The following is a 24,822-nucleotide window of genomic DNA, read 5'->3' as shown; positions in this document are numbered from 1 at the left end:
GCACCAACCCACCATGAATCTCCTTCCGACTATTGTCCCTAGGCACAACATTAATACTCGGAAACAAGGCCAGTACAAGACAGGCTTTTCTTTCTTAACAAGGATGACTGTATTTGTTCCAATTCTCTTATCCATCACAAAGACCCAATGTCCTTTCTTTGCGTGAAATACTGAATAAAAATAAATTTCTTTGAGGAAAGATTGCTTGCATAGGTAAGTAAAGGAAAAATTAACGCAGATAAGCATATGTCTTACACTCTTCGTCTTTTCAACATGTTAGTTACTGTCTATCTCCTTTTGTAAAAAAACAAACAAACAAAAAACCAAAACCACTGAAGTTCAGTACAGAAGAAGTAAAATCAAAGTAAAATTCAGGGGCAGGCATAGCTGGAGTATGAATAAATACCTATTTTTTTTTTTCCTTGTTTAATTTGAAGTACTCCTTTCTAGAATTTAACACCCGATCTTCATTGCATCTTTGAAGTGTCATCACAACTGACAAGTGTGTCAAAAACAGGAAACTGAAAAGAAATCTTAACTAGTGTATCAACAGCAACCCACCATGAGAGCCGTTCCTTGCTATTCAGAGCCACACTTCAAGTTTCAGGGAAATCAGATCTTCCTAACTGACTGTTCAAGCCGCAAAACCTCTTAACTTCGTAGATGAAGGCTGAAAACATGTATTTCTGATGGTGGCCAGTTTCAGTGGAAATTATGCTGTTGATCATTTAACCATCTTCAGAAAATGCTGTGTTTTGTCACTAACTTCAGATACTTTTTTAATGTTTTGGGATAAATGGAGAACCATGGAAATTTTCTCAGTGTGATAAAACTAGCTGATCTCTTAAGAATATCTCACTTCCACACAGACACAAAATTCATTACGACCCATTTCTTCTATCAACATAAGACTGGGTTAAAGGTCTGATAATTCTACTTCATTACAAATAAAGTATGTTGTTGAAGAGAAAAATAAGCTTTAGAGCATATAGAGTGGTACTGTAAAACAAACACACACTTCTCCATTTCAAGTCTAAGCATGCATAAAAAGGTTTTATTTTGCTGAAAAAGAGTAAAAGTTAGTACTTGGTCAAGTTATAATACTGGAAACTACCTTCTGTTCCACCTTCTGTGTTGTTTTAGCCTCTTCCTCTCCTGCTACCTGTTGTTGAACTCAAGAACTGCTGCTTGTCCCGCCATGTTAAATGTAGTTGCCATAAAGAAGATGCTATCTTTTGCTATCATTTCTATTAGCGATGTGAATGAGGAATGCCCTTGCTGGAAATAAAAATTATGTTCATTCTTTGGACTGAAATGAGCTCATCAGTCTGAGAGGCCTTAGAACAAGATATTTATAAATGCAAATTCTTTTTTTTTTTTTTTTTTTTTTTTTGGCATTGCAGCCTTAAAAATATCAAACAGGAAGAAAGAGAAACATCAGCATTGATTTTGATGGTTTAATACTCAAGAGTGAAAAAAGTGTAAAATCACAAAGCTTATACCACCACAAAAATGCAGTTTCATTGCAAATAACCAAAACACAAGCTGCCTGCAGTCTCATACAGCTGACATCAACAACCCAGTTTCAACATTCTTACCGTCTTTTTAAACACCTGCTATTCACAAACAGTCAATACAGAGTTCTGGATCTCTCACACATCTTTCTAGATTTGATTCCTAGACCAGTGGTTTACACATTTAGAAAAGAGTGCCCCACTTCTGATCTATTTCAGCATATAAATACATAGTTTTTACCCCCCAAATTAGTAATTATTATTTTAAAAGCTTTTTTTTCCTAATCCAAACAGCATAAAAATTCTTTTTATTTTGTATTTAATGAAAAGCACAGCTTATATAAGCAAGCTTCAGAAGCGCATGCTGACTGAGGTGATACCACCAATCCTTTCAGCCATGTTCTAATACTTATGCAGAAAGTGATTACACATAGGGTGAGTTAGTACATTACACAGTAAGTAAGGTATATTTGCTCTTACTAGTAACATATGTACCTATGGCCCTCATTCTGCAAATGTGACTATTAGGCTTGCAGGATGTGATTGTCCACCTAACTACGTTTTGTTGCCTGGAGGTAGTGTTATCCAAAAGCTGTCATTATGCCAAAATGTCTCAGGTTAATGAGAGCTAAATGGAAAATCGGCTGCTTATATAAAAGTTTTAAAACTTATACCATCCATGCACATTTATTCATAGGTATAAGATTTCTTTGTTTTCATAGCCTGAAAGTATTCTTCCAAAGGAACTGTGCATATATTTAAATGTTATGCTAATGCACATTGACGATTCCCTAGACTAAACTAACTTTCCAACAGCTCACTAAAATCCTGATCTTAAATGGAACTACAGAAAGTACACTAAAGAAATTTGTCTCTCCAGGCAATCAAACCAGTACTGTATTTTGGTATAATCTACTATACCTGTCAGTGATGTTAACAGGAATTTTTAAAGAGGTGTTCTTGCCTCAATGGAAACAATACTATTTTTTATTGTATTTTATTTTATTTTTTATTCCTGCAATTCTAAGGACACCTGTGTTTTGTGATTCACATGCTCCTTAGTGGTTTATTCCTTCAGTTGACATAATCTGCTGAGCAGGTGAAGATAAACACAACGGAGTGTTGGTAGAGTTTTTCCTAAGGAGAATGTCTGTCAAAGCTTCCACAAACTATCAATAAATAGGATTGACCTTGTAAGTTGATTTTTGTTGATTACAAAATACATTCTCTGCAGGTATTCTTAGATTTATTTTACAGAAAATGTTTAAGTTATAGGTTAGAATCAAACTTTGAGAATAATAACACTTTTTTTTTTTTTAATTTTATTTATTTATTTTTTTAAACTCTGTTGCTTATTATAGACCTGACTCCTTTCTTTATTTAGTTATTTACTACCTGAAGTACAGAATTTGCTTGCTTACAGTTAGGCATCTAGCTGGAAAATTCTGGTTTATATGCAGTTATTAAAATAAACATGTTACCATTTTTAAAAAGTAGATGGTCGGCTAATGAAACAAAACTATAGGATGATATTAGAAGTATGACAATTAATAACATCCTATTTATAAATGGAAGCACGGGATCTTTTATAAGCATGTATGAATAATTTAAAAAAATATTATTATTATTACACAGTGAATGGTATAAATAAGCTCAGCATACATGCCTTTAGTGCTTCTACACACCTCAGTTTCCTATTCATTTTCCAGCTGCATGTTACACAGCCAATTTCAACAAATGAATTCATAGTATATAACTGAAAAAATATCCAATCCTGATCAACACTGGCCCTCGTGCAGTTGCATTTATATAAAGTCAGGAAAATATACAGAAAATTTTGTAATGCAGACAAACCTCCTAAGTTTGTCTTTGGAACACTGATAATAGCTTAAATATACTTTATACAGCTTTAAATTTAGTTACTAAGGCACACAGTGATTAATCTGTCCCATATCTGAAACAGAATGATATGTCAGTCAGCATGTAGCTTCTCCTTAGCTTTGCATTTACATTCATATTATAAAGTCGCAGTCAGTTTTGAAAAATCTAGCTTCTGTTAATATTAAATAATCTGAAAAGTGAATATCCACGCCAGACTACGATAGTTTCACTAGATTCTGATCTGGGTTAGCACACACAGAACTATGCTTACAGAACCACAGGAAAATAATTCTGAGACTACCAGACTGGCACACCAGAGCCATCCGGATACAGCTGTGTGTGCTCTGCAGAGAAAGTGTGAGAGGGTGAGTGAGTGAATGTGCGTGTGTGCATGTGAATATAGCAAATATAGCAGCTTTTCATTTCTCTATGATTCATATTTCTTGTATGTGTCCAGTATCGTATCTTCTTACCCCAGTGACAAAAATATTTTTGCTGCTATTTTTGTTTCTGCTATCACTGCACAGTTCAGTGCAGCTACAGGTTCTGGCTTCTGATCTGGACTTTGAAGTCACTGAATTGCAATTGTAAAACTGAATTACATCCTTCACTTAACCCATGTGCAATCCAAGTGAATTAGCCTATTTTCAAATGGTTTAAGTAGAAACCAACTTTGGCCTGAGAAAAATGTTATAACCATAAAAAGGAAAAAAAAAAAAGTGGGGGGGATTAAAATCTCAGGTTGGGTTTGCAGGGCTAGGGAAAAAAGGACATCTCATTTGTAAACAAAGAAAGGATTATCTGGAAGTTACCTGACACGTGATGATCGTAGACGTGATCAGTATCAGTTTTACATTTTTTCTTCAGAACAGAGAACGTATCAGCTAATTCCACTGTTACAAAATTATGCACTATGTAATGTTTAACACTTCACTCTTATCCTTAGCAATACCTTGCGTCAAGGTAATCAATATACTGCAAAATAACTTGATGTTGTTAATGTGTGTAGACGCTAAAGCTGTAAAGAGTTCTTCTCCTTACATCAGCAGTAATACTATCTAGCTTATTTTTTAAATTGGATTTTTCAAAAATATAAAATGTACTCTGCAACCATAAAATTAATATTTCTCACTAGGAATATCATGAGAAATTCTTGCTTCAATGTTACCTCTTTTTTTTTTTCATTACATTGTAGCTATATAAATACTACCATTTTTGTCATTGCTTGCTATGCGTATTTCCATCCTAAGGATTTTTTTAGTTGTTACGGATGTAATAATCTTATCTTACAATTTCATTAGGTATCGCATACAAGTACACAGAAATGGAACTTAAAACCAGCTACCTACCACTTTCATGAGTCTTATGACCTCTTATATTTGTGGTTAGTAGCTTAAAAGAGAATTGTTGAGTATTTTAGTAACCAAGAAGAATACAGTATTCAGAAACTGAAAAACCCTATTCAAATACACACTTGTTAATTAACCTGCTATAAAACAAACAAAATTACAATCCTTTGAATTCCTCACTAGTAAATTTCTGTCTCTATGGGTGGAAAAATCTCAGGTCACTGGAAACACATCTGAGGAAAAACACAATAGCATGATTTCTCCCAAAAATAAAATTTCCAGTAAAGTAAAAAGTGTGCTGAATAGGCAGAGGCTTAGATTCAATACTTCTCAGTCCACTATTAGTATCTGAACAGATTGAATGTCTCCCCATCCCTTTTTTTTTCCTGCTTTAAAAAAAAAAAAAAAAAGGATAGTCAAAACCTGTATAAGCAAATTACCAAGTAGACTTCATTAAAGTGTCCTTTCAGAACCACTGTCCATCGTTCTCATCATCTTCCTCCTCTTCATGGTCCAGATAGAGAAGAGCAACTTTCTTTTCATCTGAAATAACTGACCTTTGGTCTACCATTCTTTGCAATTGTACAGTTTTATCAAAAACAGACTCCTCCACTACCTTTTCACCATGACCTTGGGAGAAACTGGAGAGAACATAACCACTTCTTTTACTTTCATTTCCTACAGTGTGGTCACTTTCAACTGTAATCTGTGACTGATTAAAAGAAGGGTCTTGCTTATTAGATATGAGCATCGTTGCTTGCTGTTCTCCACTTGCCACTGTAGATACTCCACCCATATTGGAAACATCCATTTGAAAAGTGTAAGATGTTTCTTTGGATCCTACTTTAAAATGCTTTATGGACCTACTGCTCTCAGATGACTCTCCTATTTGTGAAAGATCTTCCAGTGTTTCAGAAATGGGTCTTGTAAAAACTATTTGCTCAGTGTGAGTTTCCCCAGGACTTATTTTAACATGCCTGAAAGATGTATTGAAATCTGAGCTTCCTTCAGTCTCTGAAAGATGTCCTCCTTTATTAATAAGCTCTGGGATTTCAGAAAGGGAGCCCTGATATATGATACGCTCAGTGGTTGTAACTCCTGTCTGACCTAGTCTAAAATGCTTTACCGAGCCTTCTGAATGAGTTCCGTCTCCCACTTCACTGATTTCTATGTGCTCAGTGACGGGGCCCTGGTAGATGATTTGTTCAGCTGTCATAAACTCTTTGGGACCTAACTGAATGTGTCTCACTGAACTTTCTGTCTGTGAGAAGTCTCTGTTGTCACTGACCTCCACTTTACCAGAGATTGGTCCTTCAAAGATAACTTGTTCTGTATGAATCTCTTTTGGACCTAATCTGAAGTGCCTTGCTGATCTGACATCCACAGACCCTTCTGTCTGAGAAAGATTCTCCGAGCTATTGAGCTCCAGGGAGCCTGAAACAGGCTCTCCAAAAGACATTTCTTCAGTTACCTGCCTTGATCCTACTGTAACCTGTCTTGTGGACCTACTGAAATCTGATGAAAATTTCTGCTGGGAAAGATTTCCAGAATCAATCTCTTCTATGGTTGTAGTACTGGGGCTTCTAAAAATTACTTCTTCTGTAGTTTGGATTTCTTTAGGACCCAGCTTAAAATGCCTCACAGACCGGCTCACCTCTGACGAGCCTTCTGTCTGAACAACATCTTCCGTAGCACTGAGCCCGAATGTTTCAGAACCAGGCTGTTCATATATGATCTGCTCAAATCTCTGGACTTCTGTTGGACCAACTCTAATGCGCCTGATGGATTTGCTCTCATCAGTTGATTCTGGTGAGTAGGAGACTTCTCCAAAATCTGCAGTTTCCGAAACTGAACCATCATAAGTAACTTTTTCAGTGGTATGATAGCCTGTGCCACCACTCCTCCTCACTGTGGATGAACTGTAGACTTCTTGAGCCAAAGGAGTGTAATTATCACTGCGTGAAGAAACATCTATTTCTATATCGCTTTTACCATCAACAACTCTCTCTGAGCTCTCTTTTTTCATGGAGTGCAATGTTGTCTTCTCCTTCTCACCTGCAATTACTTCACCAAGCTGAGCTACATCAAACTCATCAGCATTAAGGGTCTGAGATAGATTGACTTCAGCAACAATTGTCACCGAGCCTCCCTCATCTGTTTGGTCAACTTTTTTTATATCAAATTCTAAGCTACTAGATTCAGCTTGATTTTCTTTTGTTAATGCAGACAGCTCCTCTTTCACGCTTTCTGGGAGACTGCCTTCCAGCTGCTCCAAAGCTTCCTTCAAGTGATGTTTAGGGTCCTTAGTTTCCTTTGATAAAAGACCCTTTATTGAAGTCTGAAATTCTTGGGGTATTTTTATTTCTTTTTCAATAACAACAGATTCAACATGGGATGTTCCAGCTTTGGGATGCTCTGCTTTTAAAATATGGGCACTTGCTTCCTCTCCTACCACGCGATACGTTTCCTCTGCAGAGCTTACACCTTCATCCCTCTTACTTTGTGTGCCTTGCAAGAACTCATCTTGCCAAGAATACTTAATAGTTGATTCTTCTTCTATATGAATTTGTCCATATACTGAGTCATCATCTTTTTCATTAACGATGGGATGATCATCGGGAACAGATACAAAATATTTTTGTTCAATAGGTGAATCATCTTCCTCGGTGACTTCCTCCACGTGAGTGAAGCTCTCGTGGCGTTGTTTCCTCTTTTTAATATCTTCATGTGTAAATGTTACGGTTTGTTCCTCATCGCCATAGCGCTTCTCTCTCTCAGGGAATGTATCTTCCACTTCTTCTACTTCAAAGGGTGTTGAAAAATCAGTCCTTTCATCAGTGGTGTAATCTAGTGGTTCCTCTACAATCTCAACATTAACAGACAAATTCTTTTTGCCCTCACTTCCTTTCAGGCCCTGATGTACTATATCTTCTATCTTCTGTTTGGAGGGAGTTCCCTCAACGCCCTCTCGAACCACTTTTCTAACATCTTGGTTAGAAAGACTTCCTAGGTCAGTATCAGAAATATCTATCTTTTCCTGAACTCGAGATTGCACTGTGGTCTTAGTCTTTATTTTCCCATCGTCCGGTTGTTCTTCCTTATTAAAATAGGTGACTTTTGTGTCTGTTGATATTTGTGAACTAGAAGACTGTGTAAAACTTTTAAGAATGTCAGCAACAATATTTTCTGCAATGTTTTCTGTTGACAGAGTTCCCGTTTTATGACTTCTGTCACTAATTCTCTCTTCATCTTTCAGACTAGATTCTGTGACACGAACTTTGTGAATTTCATCAGACTTGGTTACATGGCCATCTGTGGAAGTTTTAAAACCTTGAAACCTGATGTCTTCTTTATTCTTCTGAGATACTTTGTCAGGAGCTGTCGTTTCAAGAGTGATGGGTATCTCAATGACATCTTTGCTTCTGGATACGTCTGTATCTTTTTTGGTTGATTCGCTTTTCATAGTTCTTGCATTAGAAATATCAGCCCCTGTTACCTTCTGATTAATGACTTCCTCACGGACATATTTTCTCTGTTCTACCCCTGTTTTTGTCTCAGTCTTCTTTCCAAAATCAGCACTTCTTTCTTGTACAAAAGTCTTCTCATCTGTCTTCTTTTTCTCCTCCTTTGTTTGTTTCTCCAGCTTATCTTTTTCTTTCAGCAGAGATGTTCTTTCCTCAGTTGGTTTGCTACCTTCTCTTTTTTCTTTTACCGTGGTCCGAGTTTCAGTTATGGTTTCTTCATATGTAGATGGTTTAAAACTGGTATTCAGCTCATAAATTGGAAATTTAGTGAAGCTTGGCTTTGTTCTTATATTTTCAGTAATCTCTGGCTTTTTGTCTGCTTTGCTGTCCTTGTCTGATCTTTCAGTGTGTGCTGATTGTTTTGAAAAAGATACTGTGGATGAAGCTGTAACTTCTGTCTTCTTTCTTTCTGGAATTGTCTTTTGGTGCATCTCAGTGTTTCTCCAGCTGCTGTAGGATGGAGTAAATGCTCTTAATTCTTTGTGGTCTGTCACAATCCTTTCGTCCGTTCTAACAGTTGTCGAAGGGCGATATGTTGAACCAAGTACATCTCTTCCAAAACCTTTTCCACTCGCTGATGTCTGTGATCCAGCCTGTGTTGATTGAGCGGAATAGTGTGCAGAGCTGCTTATACTTGCTGCAGGTATTCTGTATCTTGTATCAGTGATCCTGATAGCTGGCGAAGCTTGATTTTTATTTCTTTCTTGATAAGCAGAGTAAATATCAGTGTAGTTATATGAAGTATTTATAATATCTGCAAAAAGAGTATAGGTGACCAAACATTAAAATAATGGCTTGTATCTAAAAAGAATATAAAATAAAGAGAAGTAGGAAATGTAATATTAGAATTTTGAAAGAAACAATGCCTCTTCATTTTCAGTGAAACTTTGGCAAGGTATTCCAGTAGGTTTTGCATGATAATTAAGTCTATGCATAAAATATATTAAAGCTGAAAGCAAAGCTTTTTACTAAGTTGCAAGTGCTTGCTAATTTTATGTTTTATGATCTACTGGTTATTATATTTACTTAAGAATTACACACTTCAAATTTATATTAAGGTTCATTTACATTTAAAACTTCTTCTTAAACAATGTTTGCTAATATCCTTTTTTTTTTTTTTTTGCTTTGTTAGTCAAAGTGGCCTGAAGCTGTTCAGTTTCTATGAAGAATGAATGCCATATCTGCCACCGTATAATGTAAATAGTCAACACAAATACAACTCTCTGTTGCCACAAGACACAACAAACTACAACAAAAAGAGAGTAATAAAGAACCTCTTAGGCCATATTTGCACAAGCTAATAAAATGGACCAGGAAGCACTGACTGGCTCTAAGACTGACTCAAATTTCCTATTCCTAAAAAGCTAGCCACATCTGCTCTGACTTCTGTAGTGCTTCCTGGCCCGCAGTAACCACTGAGCACACCTGAGCATTGTCTGCAAAAGGACCAGATAGTCCAGATCAAAACCATGCCAGGGCAGTGCTAACAATTTAACACCACACACAAATGTATGCAAGTGTTTCGGCCTAGGCCCGACTGTTTAATTTGCTGCTACAGATACAGCCTTCAAGTCTCTTCGGGGACTACTGCCTATGATAGGTTGATGATTTTAAGACAACACTTAAGATAAAACTCAGGCGTATTATCTAGACTAATTCATGAGAGCAGAGAGTGGCCATCACAGTCAGATGAAAGGTCCATCTCATCTAGTGTCCTGTTTTCAGTGACCAACAGTAGATACATAGGGAAGAGTATAAGAACAGGGCAAGTAAATAGTGATACTTCCCTGGTATACTCTCACAGCCTCCAGAGATTTGCAGCTCCTAAGATAGAAATGGTATCTTTATGTTTAGTAAGTATTGGATTTTTCTTTCGTTACTCTGTTTAAATCTGTCTTTAAACCCATGTAAACTTATTAACACTCACAACATCTTGTGATAATGAATGCTAAGGTTTTAACTAAGTTTTGTTAAATACCTCTTGCTCCGTACTTCAAAACTCCCTTCAGAGCTATGGGCATCCAAAAGCTTTGTTTTTAGAGCTGTTTTTGCTATTAGAGCTACAAAACATCACTTCCTGCTTACCTTCTCCACCTGATTCATGATTTTATGAATTATAAATTATCTCATATAGCATAGCACTATGTTGATTTAAAATATTGAAACTCAAAATTGACTCAATATTCACTTTGCAGTACACTTGTAAAATTCAGAAACACCGTAACGCGATAGTTTCCAGTTATATTTAACTTCATTCAACTTTCATTTTTAATAGTAATTTTTTACCTTGAGGCAATTGCCCTGCAAGCTGTTCTCTCCATGTAATAATCCACTGGTTGCTCTCCCCTTCCAACAAAGCTCTGCAAAACACATAGAAAGCATTCTATCAAGTACTGGGAAGAATAATCATAATATTTAAAATGTATAAGTCTTAGAAACTGAAATAATTATTCTGCAGGTAGGTCAGATCCTGAGAGTTTTTCACATCCTGTATTTTTATCAGTGGGAATAAGAAATCTTTAGCTCCTTCCAGATTCTTAGTTTACTGAGTCCAATTCTTCAGAACAATACAATAATCTTACAGTAGGTTATAGCAAAGAAACCATACAGTTTTATGTTAAAACTTCCAAATTAGTCAATATACTGTTTCCTGACATGGACAAGATCCACCAATTTCCACTATGGAATCACAGAAGCTAGCAAAATTTTCCAGAACGATGATCTTATAAGAGAGTTAGGAAAAAATGAATCCAAACAAAACTTAGCAAATATTCAGTAAAGCTTTTTCTGAGAAACACATGGAAATGTTTTATAAAGAAAATGCAAAGATGAGAAAATATTAGAAAGTGAATAATCAGCAGCTTTCCTGCTGGTAATATAGTACTAACAGTGGTGCAGATGATGTATGAGGGACTGATACACCCAGGATTTCTAATTTCTATCCTTTCCAAAAGAAAGGGGAAGAAAGGTATTACTTCTGCTGTCAAATGCTGGCTAGTGCTGGAGGAAACACAGTGTTAAAGTGCATTAAATAACTATTTTTAGATCTTACTCTGTCTGAAATGAACACAACATATTTTACAGCAAAGAACTTAGGAAAAAAAAGCATTGCGATAGAAACTGCTTGGTTTCTTTTAGTGCCACCTCTCTTTGTCTCTTCCATCCTTTTTTATTCTGCAGCACCTCTCTAACAGTTCCAGAAGCTGCCACTTCCACAAGCCTTGTGATCAAGGCTTCCTCATGTTGACCAACTAAGACATCATATTAGCTCAGCAGCACTTTTTCAGAAATGGACAAGACAAACTAAGTTGTTCACCTTTACGGAAATTATATCATTACAAGCAAAAGAGCCTGGATAAAAGATCCAGCAGGGAACAACTGCTGATAATCTGCTCTGTAGGTTTGCCTATTACCTACTTTCAGTGTGCTAACTCACAGAACGGGGACTGCTAGGTTGGCTCTTCTGCAATCTATTGCTATCCTACCTTTATGCCAAACATAGTTCCCTACACAGCATGCAGGAGCAAGGACAACACCTCCCCTCAAGAACAACCTGACAGCAGCAACAGCCTCGCTCAATTCCTAAATAACTTGCTACCCTCCATTTTCTTCTTTCTACAGCGGTGGAAAATACTCCAGAGGTACATTTCCCAGAGATATTAGCAAAGCTGAGGGGCAGAACATTTTCAGAAATAACTGTTCTACATTAAGAAAATTCATACAGGCACACAACATACTTATGTACCCTTGGGGAAAAAGGACTAAGTCCATTCTCTGTAATTACCAAACTGCCCTATAAAAATAAAATTGTTGGCTTCTTCCATTCACCAAGTACAAAAAATAGAGGCCAGAGTGACATCTTATTCAGTCCAGGAATTGTTAGATACGGTGGTCCAATAAGACTGGATGTCAGAATTCCTGGTAAATTCTCTGCAAATTTGTGTGTGCTTTCTTCTCTCTTTCTACCCATATGCTTGTACTGTCTGACACAAAGTATGTCCAGCTGCTCTTCAAGAAAAGAAGAAAAAAAAATGTGTCCCTTTTTCCACTTTTGCTGAGGCATGAGCTATGCAATACCCTGAAATAATGCTAAACTGCAGTGTTGCGGTGCAGCAGCCTAAAAATCCTATGGCAGGTTCTTTACATATGCAACTAAATGCAATAATCAGCATGGTACTTTGGTGTTTTTATAGTCACTTCTACTGCTGAGGTAACTGTTTCATCATTTCCAGTTTTGGAAATGCCAGATGTTTTGTACTGATAACACAGAGCTGCAACATGAAAGTTGTCAAGAGGGAGGCTGGAGGATTGTGATAGCTGAGGCTTCTGACTCCCTGGGGGGAGCTGAAAGTGCATGAAGATTTTGGGATAAACACATTTGCTGGGCATTTCTAGAAAAATGAATAATACAGACATTTTAAGTATCACCTGTAGATCTTACATGACATGACTAATCTCTTGGACATTGCATGCTTCTTTTGGTTTCTGACTGCTCCTAGATCCAGTAGGGCAATGCAACACCAGCAAAGATCATTGGCAATTTTGTTCTTTGAAACCATGGATTTGCCTAGAGCCAGAAGAAAAGCCAGACTACAATTACCTAACATTATTTACAGGCTAGTTTCCCCCTTGAGCAGGCTCAGATGAACAGTTTTACTTGTAGTTTTTTGGTCAAATTCAATGCTAGGACATCCTTTATTAGGTAAAACCGAAGTAAAAGCAACTCATCTTTGTGCACGTTGAGAGAGGCTTGGTAGGAATTAAATCACTTCAACACTTCTAGAGAACGTTCCCAGAGCAAACATCTTATCTGATGAAGTTAGTGGGTGCCAACAATTTTGTTCTGAAATACATGCCAGAAAAGTTGGTAGCATTACATAAGCATATCAAGGAGCTGGCAATGAAAGCGTTAAGCATGATGAAGGAAACTAGGAATGTGGGTAGTTTGACTAAGGATTTCTGGCTGCTGTTAAAACAACAGTTGTTCAGTTGCTGCAGCAACGTATGAAGTCACTAAAAATAAGTTCCAAGAGGTAACTGTATATGGCAAAGGGCAACAGCACACAGAAAAGCCGGGGCTGAAATATTACTACTGAAAATATGTTGTAATTGAAAATGAAAGGCAAAGCTTCATGAAACCTCTCTAAAACTGGACAGTGTTTTACTGTACACAGTTCATAATGCATTTTATCAAGCTTGTCAGATAAACAAGAAAATACTAAACTGACTTTAGTTTAATAAGCTAGCATAAGAAACTGTAGTGCAATGTACTGAGCACTCGTTGGGAAGCCAGCAAAGTCAGGTTCTGTTCAACAGCTTCACCATCGCTTTAGTTTATGCAGGGCATTTTGCTTCTCTGTTCCTTTGCATATCTTCTTAACACCAATTATTTAAGTCATAAGCTCTTTGTGGTAAGGGCTGCTTTAAATCTTATCTTAAACCTGAATAATAGATTAATCTTAACTGTATGAACTTCTAAGTATTTACAGTAATAACAAAAAAAAAAATTCCTCCAAGCAGCACTCTACTAAAAAATAACTGCCAGCCACTTCCTCGAGGTCAGACCCCACACGAGATATATCCACACTGTGCTAAGACTTAGTTTAAATGCTGCCAGAAAATAATACAACTGCACCTTTAACTTGTCTCATTATTAATACCGTTTATCTAAGGTAAGCAGCTATATGGTGGCCAACCTGAAGCCCTACTGTGTGCTGGATGATAAAAATTAGTCCAGGAGAGCAGCAGGATGAGATAAACTGGTTGGGGTGGGAAAAAATAAGTTACCAAAAGTAAAATGATGCCACGCGAATGTTATCGTGGTCATTCACAACAGCAATAGCTTGCTCTGTCTCAGTTACAGAAACGGTTACAGAAATCTGAGATAGGGGTAGTTAGCCAGCAGGCCATAAAAATTCATCCTCTCCATCCCAGGTATTTGAGAAGGAGTTAAAACAAACAAACAAACAAACAAACAAACAAACAAACAAAAGGCTTCTCTAGGAAATGGAACAGGGGAAGCATTTTTAAGGGGTAAAGGCCAATCCCACACATCTCATTTGTATCTCAGGACAAGGACTGTGTGAAGAACAGCAGGTGACTGAATGCACATGAAAATCCTTGGGCATGAAAGACTCAGAATATTCTCCAGGAAAGCAAAAGACAAATATGTGGTATTGGATGGCACAAGGTGTAAGCAGGCTGTAATGCAAGTGACTGTAGAAGCTATGGTGAAGAGCTGAGGAGGCCTTAATGTTGGTGATGATTTCATGAGTGGTAGGATAGGAAAGGTGTTGATGGAGGAAATTACCCTAAGAAAGATTGGAAAGTAGGCCTGACAAGGAGGTCTTGACAATGACCATAACCAAAAAAACATGCTTTGTAGGCTCCACTGCTCCAAAATGCAGGGTGATAGCCGAGGATAGAACACTTGTGTGACACTAAGATTTCAAAATAAAATATTTTACCCTTCAAAAACAATAAAGTTTAGGGAGATTTAGGGAGAAACCTTAAGCAGGTTTTCTATCTGCTTTTAATTTTAGAGTCTTAAACAGTGAATAGTTCACCACTTCTTTCTGGAAATAAAACTCAGGATAGTTTAAGTAGTTGTGGTTTTGCAGGTTTCCAAGAACACAGACCAAAATCAAAAGGAACTTGATAAACATTTACTAAGCACTGGAGAAAAAGGATTGGGAATGAATATTTCCATGAGGTCTAACTTTATAAAACCATACAAGATTTCACTTCCTGAGTGGGCCTCAGCGCCCAGAGCAGAAAGGCTGAGCAGAATCCTAGAGGAAATATACTTGGTCCTTGGGGAAGGGTGTTCCTTGCAACAGGGAACCTTCTTGCCAGTTCAGAAGCAGTACTGACTAATGGAAAGAACTAGCTTTAAAAATGGACCTGTAGGAGTTGTAAAACAAAGGGAAAATATAGGTGGGAGGTACAAGGACAGCTCCAAGAAGTAGACCAGACACCACACCCTTAACCTATAATGCCAAGAAGCAAGGAACTGCCAAAGCCTTCATGGAAACTTCTCAGTGGAAAGTTCAGGATGTTGAACTGAGCCTGAATAGGTGCCTTTTGTTTCCAATATGCATAAGCAAGGGTATATGTGAAAATGAATGGAAGCTGGGTTCATGTGCCGTGGGTATCAGAGATTGAAAGGCCTGGCAGAAAGACTGGATTTCAAAGTATAGATGAGCAGTCCAGAATTGTCTTACTAAGCAGCTTACTAACTGGATCCATGCTTTTACCCTCTGTCAGCAGAGCTGATAGAGGCCATCCAGTAGGGAAGGCATTATTTTCTTCAGTGAGGGGAGGGGGAAAGACAAAAAAAAAAAAAAAAAAAAAAAGGTAAAACTGCATACACGTAAAACAAATAAAAAATGCTTTCCAGCTTCTGAGATTTTAGAAGAATTTTTTTTTTTTGCAAGCATTAGGTTTTTTTTTGGTGTGTTTTTTGTTTGTTTTCTGATCTGAACTGCCCATTTCTCTGGATTCATCTCCAGATCTTTTCCAGTGGATAGATACTCATTTGTCCACTGAAGTCTGCCTTGCCAAGAGCAGTGATACCAGTTGCATTCACTACAAATGAATGAAGAAACCCTACATGTTGAGAAAGCATCTCAACTGGGCAACAACCACATGCTGCAGATGGATTGTTCTCTGTTATCAAGGGCTGGGAATCCTTAGACAAACCAATACTGTTCAGATAATCAGTGATAAAACTTCTGGAGAAGTTTCAGAATTTCCTAGGCTTACAAGGCAGAGCAGGAACAGTGACGGTTCACTTATTAAGTAAGAATGTGTCAAAACATCTAAACATCTGGGCATTATCATTCCCAGTTCTGGCTGAATACTAATCATTGAATCAATTCTGAAACTTCTGTTAGTGTGAAAGTGCTAATCCCATTTTGCAGATGAATAAACCAGAAGGGGAAAGTTTAAGTGAAACCAGAAAAAGTCAACGTCACAGATGGGATTAAGTTTAGAAAAATCATATTTTTTGGCAAAAGTAACAGAATGCACACAGATAAGGATCACTATTGGCTAACTTTTCCAGAGTCTGCCTCTTCCACTAATGATGCCCCAGACACTACTGGCTTTCCAAGGATCACTGGGATCCCACTCCACCAACAAACATCCAGGTACCATTTCTCACCAATTTATAGCAAAGAACTTGTCCCACAGGCTGCTTGTGACTGCATCCCTTCCAGGAGCCAGCCTGGGGCTGTGCATCACAGCATACAATACTCAAAGCACCTTGCATGGACTCTTTTTACTTTTTGATGGACTACAGACATCTTTTGCTCTCTAGTTTGTTACCAAGCCATTCAGAAGTTACTCTTATAAGCTTCTCAAATTTTCTGTATGTATATATATAGAGACTGTGTATATTATATATAATATATATAGTACTTATAATAATATATATATATATAGTACTTAGTATTTATTAGCTGAAAAGTTGGTTGTTGATATCTGAAATATGTCAAGAATAAAACATATTTCCCTAAGAAACCAAGGATATAGAAAGCCAGGATTTAGCAAATGCACTTTTCTGTGACCTTCCCACTATTTTGCAACTGAAACAAAACAAGAATGGGAAACTCATTACTGACATTGGTATTGCAAGTGGCCGGTAGACAACATATTTAAGTGATGAAGGTTGCTGTGTAAGTTGACAGATGGCAGCTACACTGCCTCACATTTTACTGATTGAGATAGTGGCTTCTCAGCTCGTAATCAAATACAGCATCAACAATTCACATCAACCTGATGTCAACTTGACCAGGAATAAGGTGGTTTCTTACATACCAATATATTTGCACAAAGGTAATAGGAGGATTCCTGTGGTTTATATTGGCTTCTCTAACATGTTCTACAGACAGCAGAATAGAATGGGTTACTACTAGAGTTAGTTTTGCCCAAGGGATCAAATTCCATTCACCTCTGCCCACTGCTAATGCCTATCAGTGTTACTTATGAATAATGATATTTTACTATTCTTACAGTTTTTCCAGCGATCTCAAACAACGTCACATATTAAAAGCCTCCTGAAAGGGTGTCATCTTGCTTGCACAGTCAAGCACAAAATGGCATGATAACCATGTCACAGAACAAGTCAATGGCAAACTAAAAATTGACATTGGGGGTCCACTCGCTCTGATCTAACAAAATTACAACACATACAAGGAGTCTAGATCTGAGGCTCTGAAGTTAACTACTGATATTTTAAATGGTGGAAAGATGAATGGGATTCCCACATCTGGGATTTAAATTACCCTCCGATTAGACAATTGAGTGTGACCGCAACTCTTACCTGTAAGTTTCAATCTCAAGGATGAGGCCAGCTTTCACTTGCAGTAATTCTTGATAGTCCTTCAGGTAGTCTGTGATCGACATGCTCAGGATCTGCTTTTCTTCTTCTAGGGCGTCGATTATCCGCTAAACAGAAATATTGATTCTCAGTTTTGAATGAACTTCAACATCTGTCACACTTGTATGCCTAATAACTTAAAAGCTTTAATTAAACAAAAAAATAAATAAATGAAACTCTGAGAGAGCAATAAAGTAACATATTCTATCACTTCAAAAAACAGAACAAATCAGCTCTGTGACCTCCCCATATGCATTATTATTGAAGCAAAATTTTATGCTAAGACTTCACTTTATGCCTTATGAAGCTAGTTAAATACTTAAGCAACACCCATTCAAATGCCCTGTACAAGTTATCAAGCATACTTAGCAGGGAAAATACACTGCTTTATAAATGTGACTTGAATGTGATTCATTTTATCATTTTAAGAGCTTAGGTGTAAGTGTTTGAATCATACTTCAGATTGGGAATTCTGGCAATTTCTCTTTGTTAGTATTTTGAGGTCCATAGACATGTGTGCCCAAGCCAGTCTCTGGATTCAAGTATCTGGAGATATTCATAGTGTCTAGAAGGTAAAGGATAAACCTTCAGAGGTTCCTTCCAGTCTGTTTTTCTACAGTACTTGGATGCCTGCTTCGTAAACCACCCAGTATTCTCCTAACAGCTACTCAGAAGACATAAAAGGGATTGCTTATTTTCATCTTGGTAACTCAAAATAACATTGCACCTTTATATGACGACTATAAATGATGAGAGAGTAGGACTGATGAGAAACCTGTCCACCTTTCTTTAACAAGTTTGAAAATGGAGGAAGAAGCTGATAAGCAGAGAAAGGATCCAAATTGATCTAAATTTGAACACACTCTAAAATACTAAATGGAACTTTAAATACTGGGTAACTGCACCCAACAGAAAAAGCAAAGACTTATTCGACAGAACATTAAGATTTGATTTAGACCAATGTAAGTGACTCCTCTTGAAAATACACTGCAGGACACGAGTACTCTAATCACTGGTGTTACATCTCACATGAAGGACAAATTCCCACCTCCAGAAAATAAACCCTCCTCTGATAATTGAAAGGAGCTTGTTCAGTGCAGACTCAGAACTAAAAGTATTGATGTTAGCTGCTCAGTGTGATTCTTAATGGTTTCCTTGCTACGGATATAATCTACTAACTCAAATCTGTCCTCCTCAGCCAGCAGACTGATGCTAACAGAAATGCTATAGATTACACCTAGTTCTGGGAGCTAGGAAGACAGAAAGGATATCTCAGCAAAAGCCTGGCTCCATTTGGTTCATATCACATTGCACTAGGCAGGAACACCAAAATGCTACTTACTGAACAAAATCTCATACACACGTACAGCACTGAACAGGATTTCATGACAGCATATATTAGACACATCTTAACAAATCCTTTGCAACACAAAATGCAAAATCAAGACACGGGTAGTCTAGTTTTCAAAAATTCAAAATACTTTTATGCTTCGAGTGTTCAATTATCACAGTGTGAGCAGCAGCACAAAAACAAAGATAGAGCAGGGGACTCCCCACTCTGTTTAATGCCGTGATGATAACACTCTTGGCAGAAGTGAGGTTTAAAAATTAAGAATATGAGGTGCTGGCATTGCCAACATTAATGGCCTTTTTTAAAAGTAAAAGCAAAAAGAAAGCTTTATGAAGGACGCTGCCTGTATCTTCATAGACATGTAGGTGTATCTCTATAACACATTCAAGTACATTTGCAGGTGTTGATACACAATTACACTGATGCTTGGGTATTAAACTTAGGTGATATGACAAACCTTGCCTACAGTCCTCAGTGTATGTTAAACTCTTCTTTTTTTTTTTAATGTCAGAAGACAAATAATATCTGAAGCTAATAATAGCAAATAATATCTGAAACAACACCATCAACCATCCCCTGCCTCATCCAGCCTGCAGCGGAGGTAACACCCTGTGTGGTCGTGCATGATGGCAAGCAGAACCACTGACCTTCAGCAGCTCTGAGGCAGCAGGCCTATTCAAGAACTGACACAATGGAAAATCTCAAGATGAGAAGGGAAGAAAAGTGCCAGGCCCTGCTTTTAGAAGGAAAAGGCTATCAAAAAGGAATGGAGGAGATGCTGCCAGAACCAGAAGGGTCAGTGAAAGGAAGAAAAGACAAGAAAGACAGCATCTCTATGGGACCAACTACCAAAGGTGGTAAGAGCTCTGATACAAGACGAGAAGTGATTCAGGCATTTGTTGCCTCCCCATTAAACAGAGGCTAAAGTGTACATATGCATGCATATGTTAAAAAGAGCTTCACAATGCACAGGTGTTGCCAAAGCCCCAGGAGAACCTATACAGAGAGTCTGTATGCTGGACTAAGGGTGCAATTCCAAAAGACTGGGGGTAGGCACGCCTGTGCTGAAGACATAGGAACTTCGGTTCCTCACCCCAAAGGTCTGCAGCCTGACTTTGAAAAGCCACCGAGATTCTACCCACTGGATTCGGAGAGCACATGGGATCCAAAAGTTTGTGTTAAATACAGTGTCCTAATGATTACCATAAGGGGCTACATACCTCGGCCAACTGTGCAATAGCTCTGAAGGAATTCATTCCAGCAGGAGCAGACATTGTATAGACTTGGGTGGCAGACAGCCACCGCCTGGCCTGCCCTGATGTTTAAACACAATGCAGAGGACAACTGGCCTTACGTACTGCTTCCAAGCATGCTAAAAGGTGTATGAAGTTTGGGAGGTTGCAAGCTGACCAACTTCCATTTTGCCAAAGGTAATCTGCATTGTTGCAGCCACGTTTGCTTCACGATGGAGTTTCCTCAAAGGGATTAACTTGTAAAGATTTGTTTCTCATCTACATCAACTGTCCTCCAAGTTGTGGTGAGGTCCTACTAGAACCAAACAACTGAATGTAAGTGATAGACTCATCCTTCAGATGTCCCTTTCCAGTCAGCAGTGGGAAATTTTAGAAGGGCAGTGGCAGGAAAAGAATGTACTTGGGTTGTCCAAACTGTACCTACTGAGGGAATAAAACCAGGGTTTCAGACTCCAACCCTTTCCATCTGGTACAGTTCACCAAACCCACAGCTCACTCAGTGGCTCAGTAAGGGGAAGAACTGACACTCTCTGCTTAGCTGGCTAGAAACTGGTACACAAAAATGCACATAAAATATTGATATGTTAATTTGACAAAATGTTTTCTTCTCTGGGACACCCAACAACAATGACACGGGAACTAATCCTAAACCCACAGAATTAGTGGAGAATTTCTGCCTCTTTCCGAAGCATCAGGATGAGCTGTGGCCTCTTATACATCTGAAAAACACGGGGCTTCCTTCTGCTGTCACTCCATATGCGAACTGGCATTCAGATCACTGGGAGCTTTTGCGTGAGTATTGTCAGAGCACACAGCTAAAATTATGGAGGTAAGACATAAGAGATACACTGACTTCATCCCTCGGCATCCAGGACGAGTGAAAACGTTCCAAACAATGTGTGATTTACTGCCTACAGGGTTCAGCTGAATTATAACTCCAAGCACATATTTCTATTTAACATTGCTGAAAGCTTTAGCGAGGATAGGGATGGGGCAGGAGACAAAGATGGACATATAAGGCGACTGGATGATATATGGAAAGTATGAATAAATCTACTTGCTATTGCAGCTGCAATGGACAGTAACCACTTGACTAAAATCTGTACATACATATCATTTCTATGTGACACTTCCCAATAAATAACCATGGGATAGATGCTCTTTAAAGAGTAATTTGAAATCCATGCTAAATATACTTCCACCAATAAAAGAAGCAATGACAGGAAAAAAAAAAAAAAAGAAAAAAAAGAAAGAAAAAAAAGAAAGAAAAGCTTTGATCACACGAATAAAACCTGAAAAAGCTATTTCTACACAGTCTATCTTCACCAGATGTGAATGAAAGACTTCCTTTCTCATGTACAACAGACGGGCCATTGGAAGACCTTTTCCATTTGAAACCCGGCAGTTTAAATATGGAACTGTTCAGAAGATTTAAACCTTATGGTGTCATTTTCACCACAATTCAGATATTTTTTATCTATCTATATTTATATACAAAGATGAGACAGCTCACATGTTTTCAAGTTGGATATCAAAGCACTGTTGTTTTTTTCTTTTATTACTATTTATTACTAGCTATTGTTCCCGTAAAAACACAAAGCATGCCAGATGCTCTTGGGAGTAACACAGAAGTTTATCATCTCAGTAGCAAAATTACAATCCAGTTTTGGATATTGAAACAGAACAACTGCAGGGCATGCATTGATTTTGATTATCTGACTTCTAAAACGTGTTGGACTGTCTCCACTTGCTCTTCTGTATAAAATTCTTTAAAATAGCAAGCAGATACAGAAACAACACACTGGTATAAAAACACCTAGCTGAGTTGAAAGAAAGAGCTAGGCATCTGAGCACACCCAAGCCCACTGGTTCTAGAAGAAAAATTTGTAGTGTCGATAATGAGCGATGCTAAACACTCTTTTTAAAATAACATTGTATTTAAAGGTTTTCAGTTCAAGCAATGATGATTAGAGGTCAGTGATGTTTTCATTTTAAATCCCTAATAACAAAAATAGATAGTGAAAAGGACATATTTTAAAAATCAGAATAACTGAATATTAGTAGATATATGTAAATTTATATAAACTTATGCTCCTAAAAAAGGTAAAAAAATGTTTTGTTTTTTTTTTGTTTGTTTGTTTTTTCTCATTACATTTTCATCTGGCTTTGACCAATAGACATATTTAATTGCTGAGAGATTTACATACAACTTCCACAGCTTGGGAAGAGTTTATATACATAACTGGAAGAATAAACTATCCTGTCAAAAATGAAAAAAAAAAGTTAAAAGCCTTTCTGATTACTTCTTAGATGCCTGATTTGCCTCAGTTCACAGCAATCTGCAAGCTACACAAGTTGCAAACAAGCTAGTAGTGTACAAAAACCAGACCCACAGCAGCAGGTCCCTGTCTCTGCCCGCTGGCCAGCACCTCCATGACCTGCCATGGCTGTTCGACCCAACATGACCACGAAAACACGGGGTTCGGACAAACAAGGAGCTCCAGCAGAGTGTTAGTAAAAGGTCTAGCAATGAACAAAAGAAATGTTGCCCTCAGGAAATGGATCGATGGTCTGGATGAGCTAATATGCGCTCTGTGCCCTAAATCTGATGAACTGATATTTTGTTGTCCTGGCATCTGCTGATCAGTTCACACACACAGGGTGATTATACGTGCTGCCAAACATCATTCTGACTGCAAACAAATCCTCAGCTACAGATGCTACGGTAACTCTGTTTAAAACAACCTAATATCCACCTGAAACAGCTACAAGCCACTTACAATGTTGAAGTCTTATCTCCAAACAATTCCCACTCAGCTTTATGTTGTTGCACTGTAAGAAAACTCCCTGCCTTCAGAAGACTAACTTTTCTCAACTACAGCATGGACTGTGAGCATTTCTCTATGTCCAGAAGTGAAAAAAAATTTTTTTTTGGATCTTTTCTCTGATCCCAGGAGGTCAACCTCAAGTCCCCGGGGCAGAAGGGAAGCTCCATGTCCCACCACCCAGGGACATGGCTCATCCATCCCAGCGTCAGCCTGAGCAGGGCCCTGGCAAGGCTGCAGCTCTGGGGAACTTGGCGAGGGCACATTGAGAGGGGAGCACCTGTCACCAGCGGCTGTCACAGGGTCACTGTCACCCTGCGGCCCCCCACCCTTTGCAGCAGGATCTCCCTAAAGCAGGGCAGGGGGCTCCTTGCAGCCCCCAGGGATGGGCTGGGCAGCAGCCAGCTCCTGCTGGGCCACCTCCTTCTGCAGCCCGGGGGAATCCTGCTGCAGGGCTTAGGGGGCTCCAGGGCTCACATCCCACCGGGGGCCGGGACCTCGAGCAAAAAGCGAGCAGGAGAGCAGGAGGAGACCCCGGGGGAGCAGCGAAGCGTCCGGGTCCCACCACGGTACCTCGTACTCCTCCACCTCGGCGTTGTGGCGCTCCTGCCCGGCCAGCAGCTCCTCCTCCAGCCTCTCCTGCAGCCCGACCAGCTCCTGGCCCTGCCGCCGGAGCTCCTCCAGCTGCTGGCGGCACTGCCTGCCCTCCTCCCGCAGCAGCTCCAAGTTCTCCCGGCTCCTCTGCGCCTCCTGCTCCTGCAGCGCCCGGATCTGCTCCTGGTAGCGCAGCAGGGTCTCCCGGCAGCTCTGGCCGAGCACCATCTCGTAGGTCGCCTCCAGCTCCTCCAGGCTCAGCACGGACAAGGGGGGCGGCAGGGCGGCCAGGTCGAGCCGCAGCTCCCGCATCTCCACCACCTCCCGTCGCTGCCTCTCGGCCAGCTGCCCGTGCTCGACCTGCAGCTGCAGCAGCAGCTCCTCCAGGGCCACGCAGTCTCCCCGCAGCCTCTGCAGCAGCTCCCACTGCCCGGCCAGCTCCGGCTCCAGGCGACGCCTCGCCTCCAGCACCTCAGCGCCCAGCAGCCGCAGCTCGGCCAGCTCTCGCCGCAGCCCGTCCCGCTCCAGCTCCGCTTCCAACTTGGCCCGGCTCAGCTCCTCCAGCTGCACCCGCAGCCAGCCCAGCTCCTGCTCGGGCACCCGCAGCCCCACCAGCTCCTGCTGCCTCAGCTCCGCCAGCTCCCGAGCCAGGAAGCGGTTCTCCTCCTCCAGCTCCCGCACCCGGCCCACGAAGAGCCGCAGCCGGGAGTTGAGCTCCTGCAGCTCCCTCTTCTCATCCCAGCCCGCTTCCCAGCGCCGCCACATCTTGCCCGGCCTGCGGGCTCGGGGCCGCGGCGGGTCCCCGGGCTGTCCGGCGCCGTTCCCCTCCTGGCCGCCTCCCCGCGGGGCTCTGCCCGGCCCCGCCGCTCTGCCCGCTGCTCTGCCCTGCCCCGGCCCGGCTCGGCTCGGCCCTGCCCGGCCCCGCACCGCCCCCCAGGAGCCGCCCGCCCCCGCCCCCGGCCCCGCTCCGCCGCCCCGCGGCGTCCCCTGGCGGGCCCGGCCCGCTCCTGCTGGGCAGCTCGGGGTGACATCGGGGGGTGACATCGGGGGGTGACACCGGTGGTAGCGGGGTGGTTGCACCAGGTATCTTGGAGGTCTCCTCCAGCCCTAACGGTTCTGTGGTTCCAGGACTCCGCGAGCTGCTCAGCA

The 24,822-nt window shown here is 40.0% G+C and overlaps 1 protein-coding gene across 1 annotated transcript; it reads right to left on the bottom strand.

Moving 5' to 3' along the window:
• Nucleotides 1–1,034: 1,034 nt before the first annotated feature.
• On the bottom strand, nt 1,035–24,536 carry SYNM (synemin). Its single transcript, XM_084293629.1, has 4 exons — nt 23,653–24,536; nt 17,594–17,718; nt 10,555–10,628; nt 1,035–9,022 (listed from the first exon to the last, which is right to left on the bottom strand). The coding sequence occupies exons 1-4, from the start codon at nt 24,436–24,438 to the stop codon at nt 5,211–5,213; spliced, it is 4,797 nt and encodes a 1,598-aa protein (XP_084149755.1). The 5' UTR covers nt 24,439–24,536; the 3' UTR covers nt 1,035–5,210.
• Nucleotides 24,537–24,822: the final 286 nt, after the last annotated feature.

The sequence above is a fragment of the Netta rufina genome (genome assembly GCF_964035555.1).
Source record: "Netta rufina genome assembly, chromosome: 11".
Taxonomy (NCBI): domain Eukaryota; kingdom Metazoa; phylum Chordata; class Aves; order Anseriformes; family Anatidae; genus Netta; species Netta rufina.
This window is presented reverse-complemented; position numbering and strand designations above follow the sequence as displayed.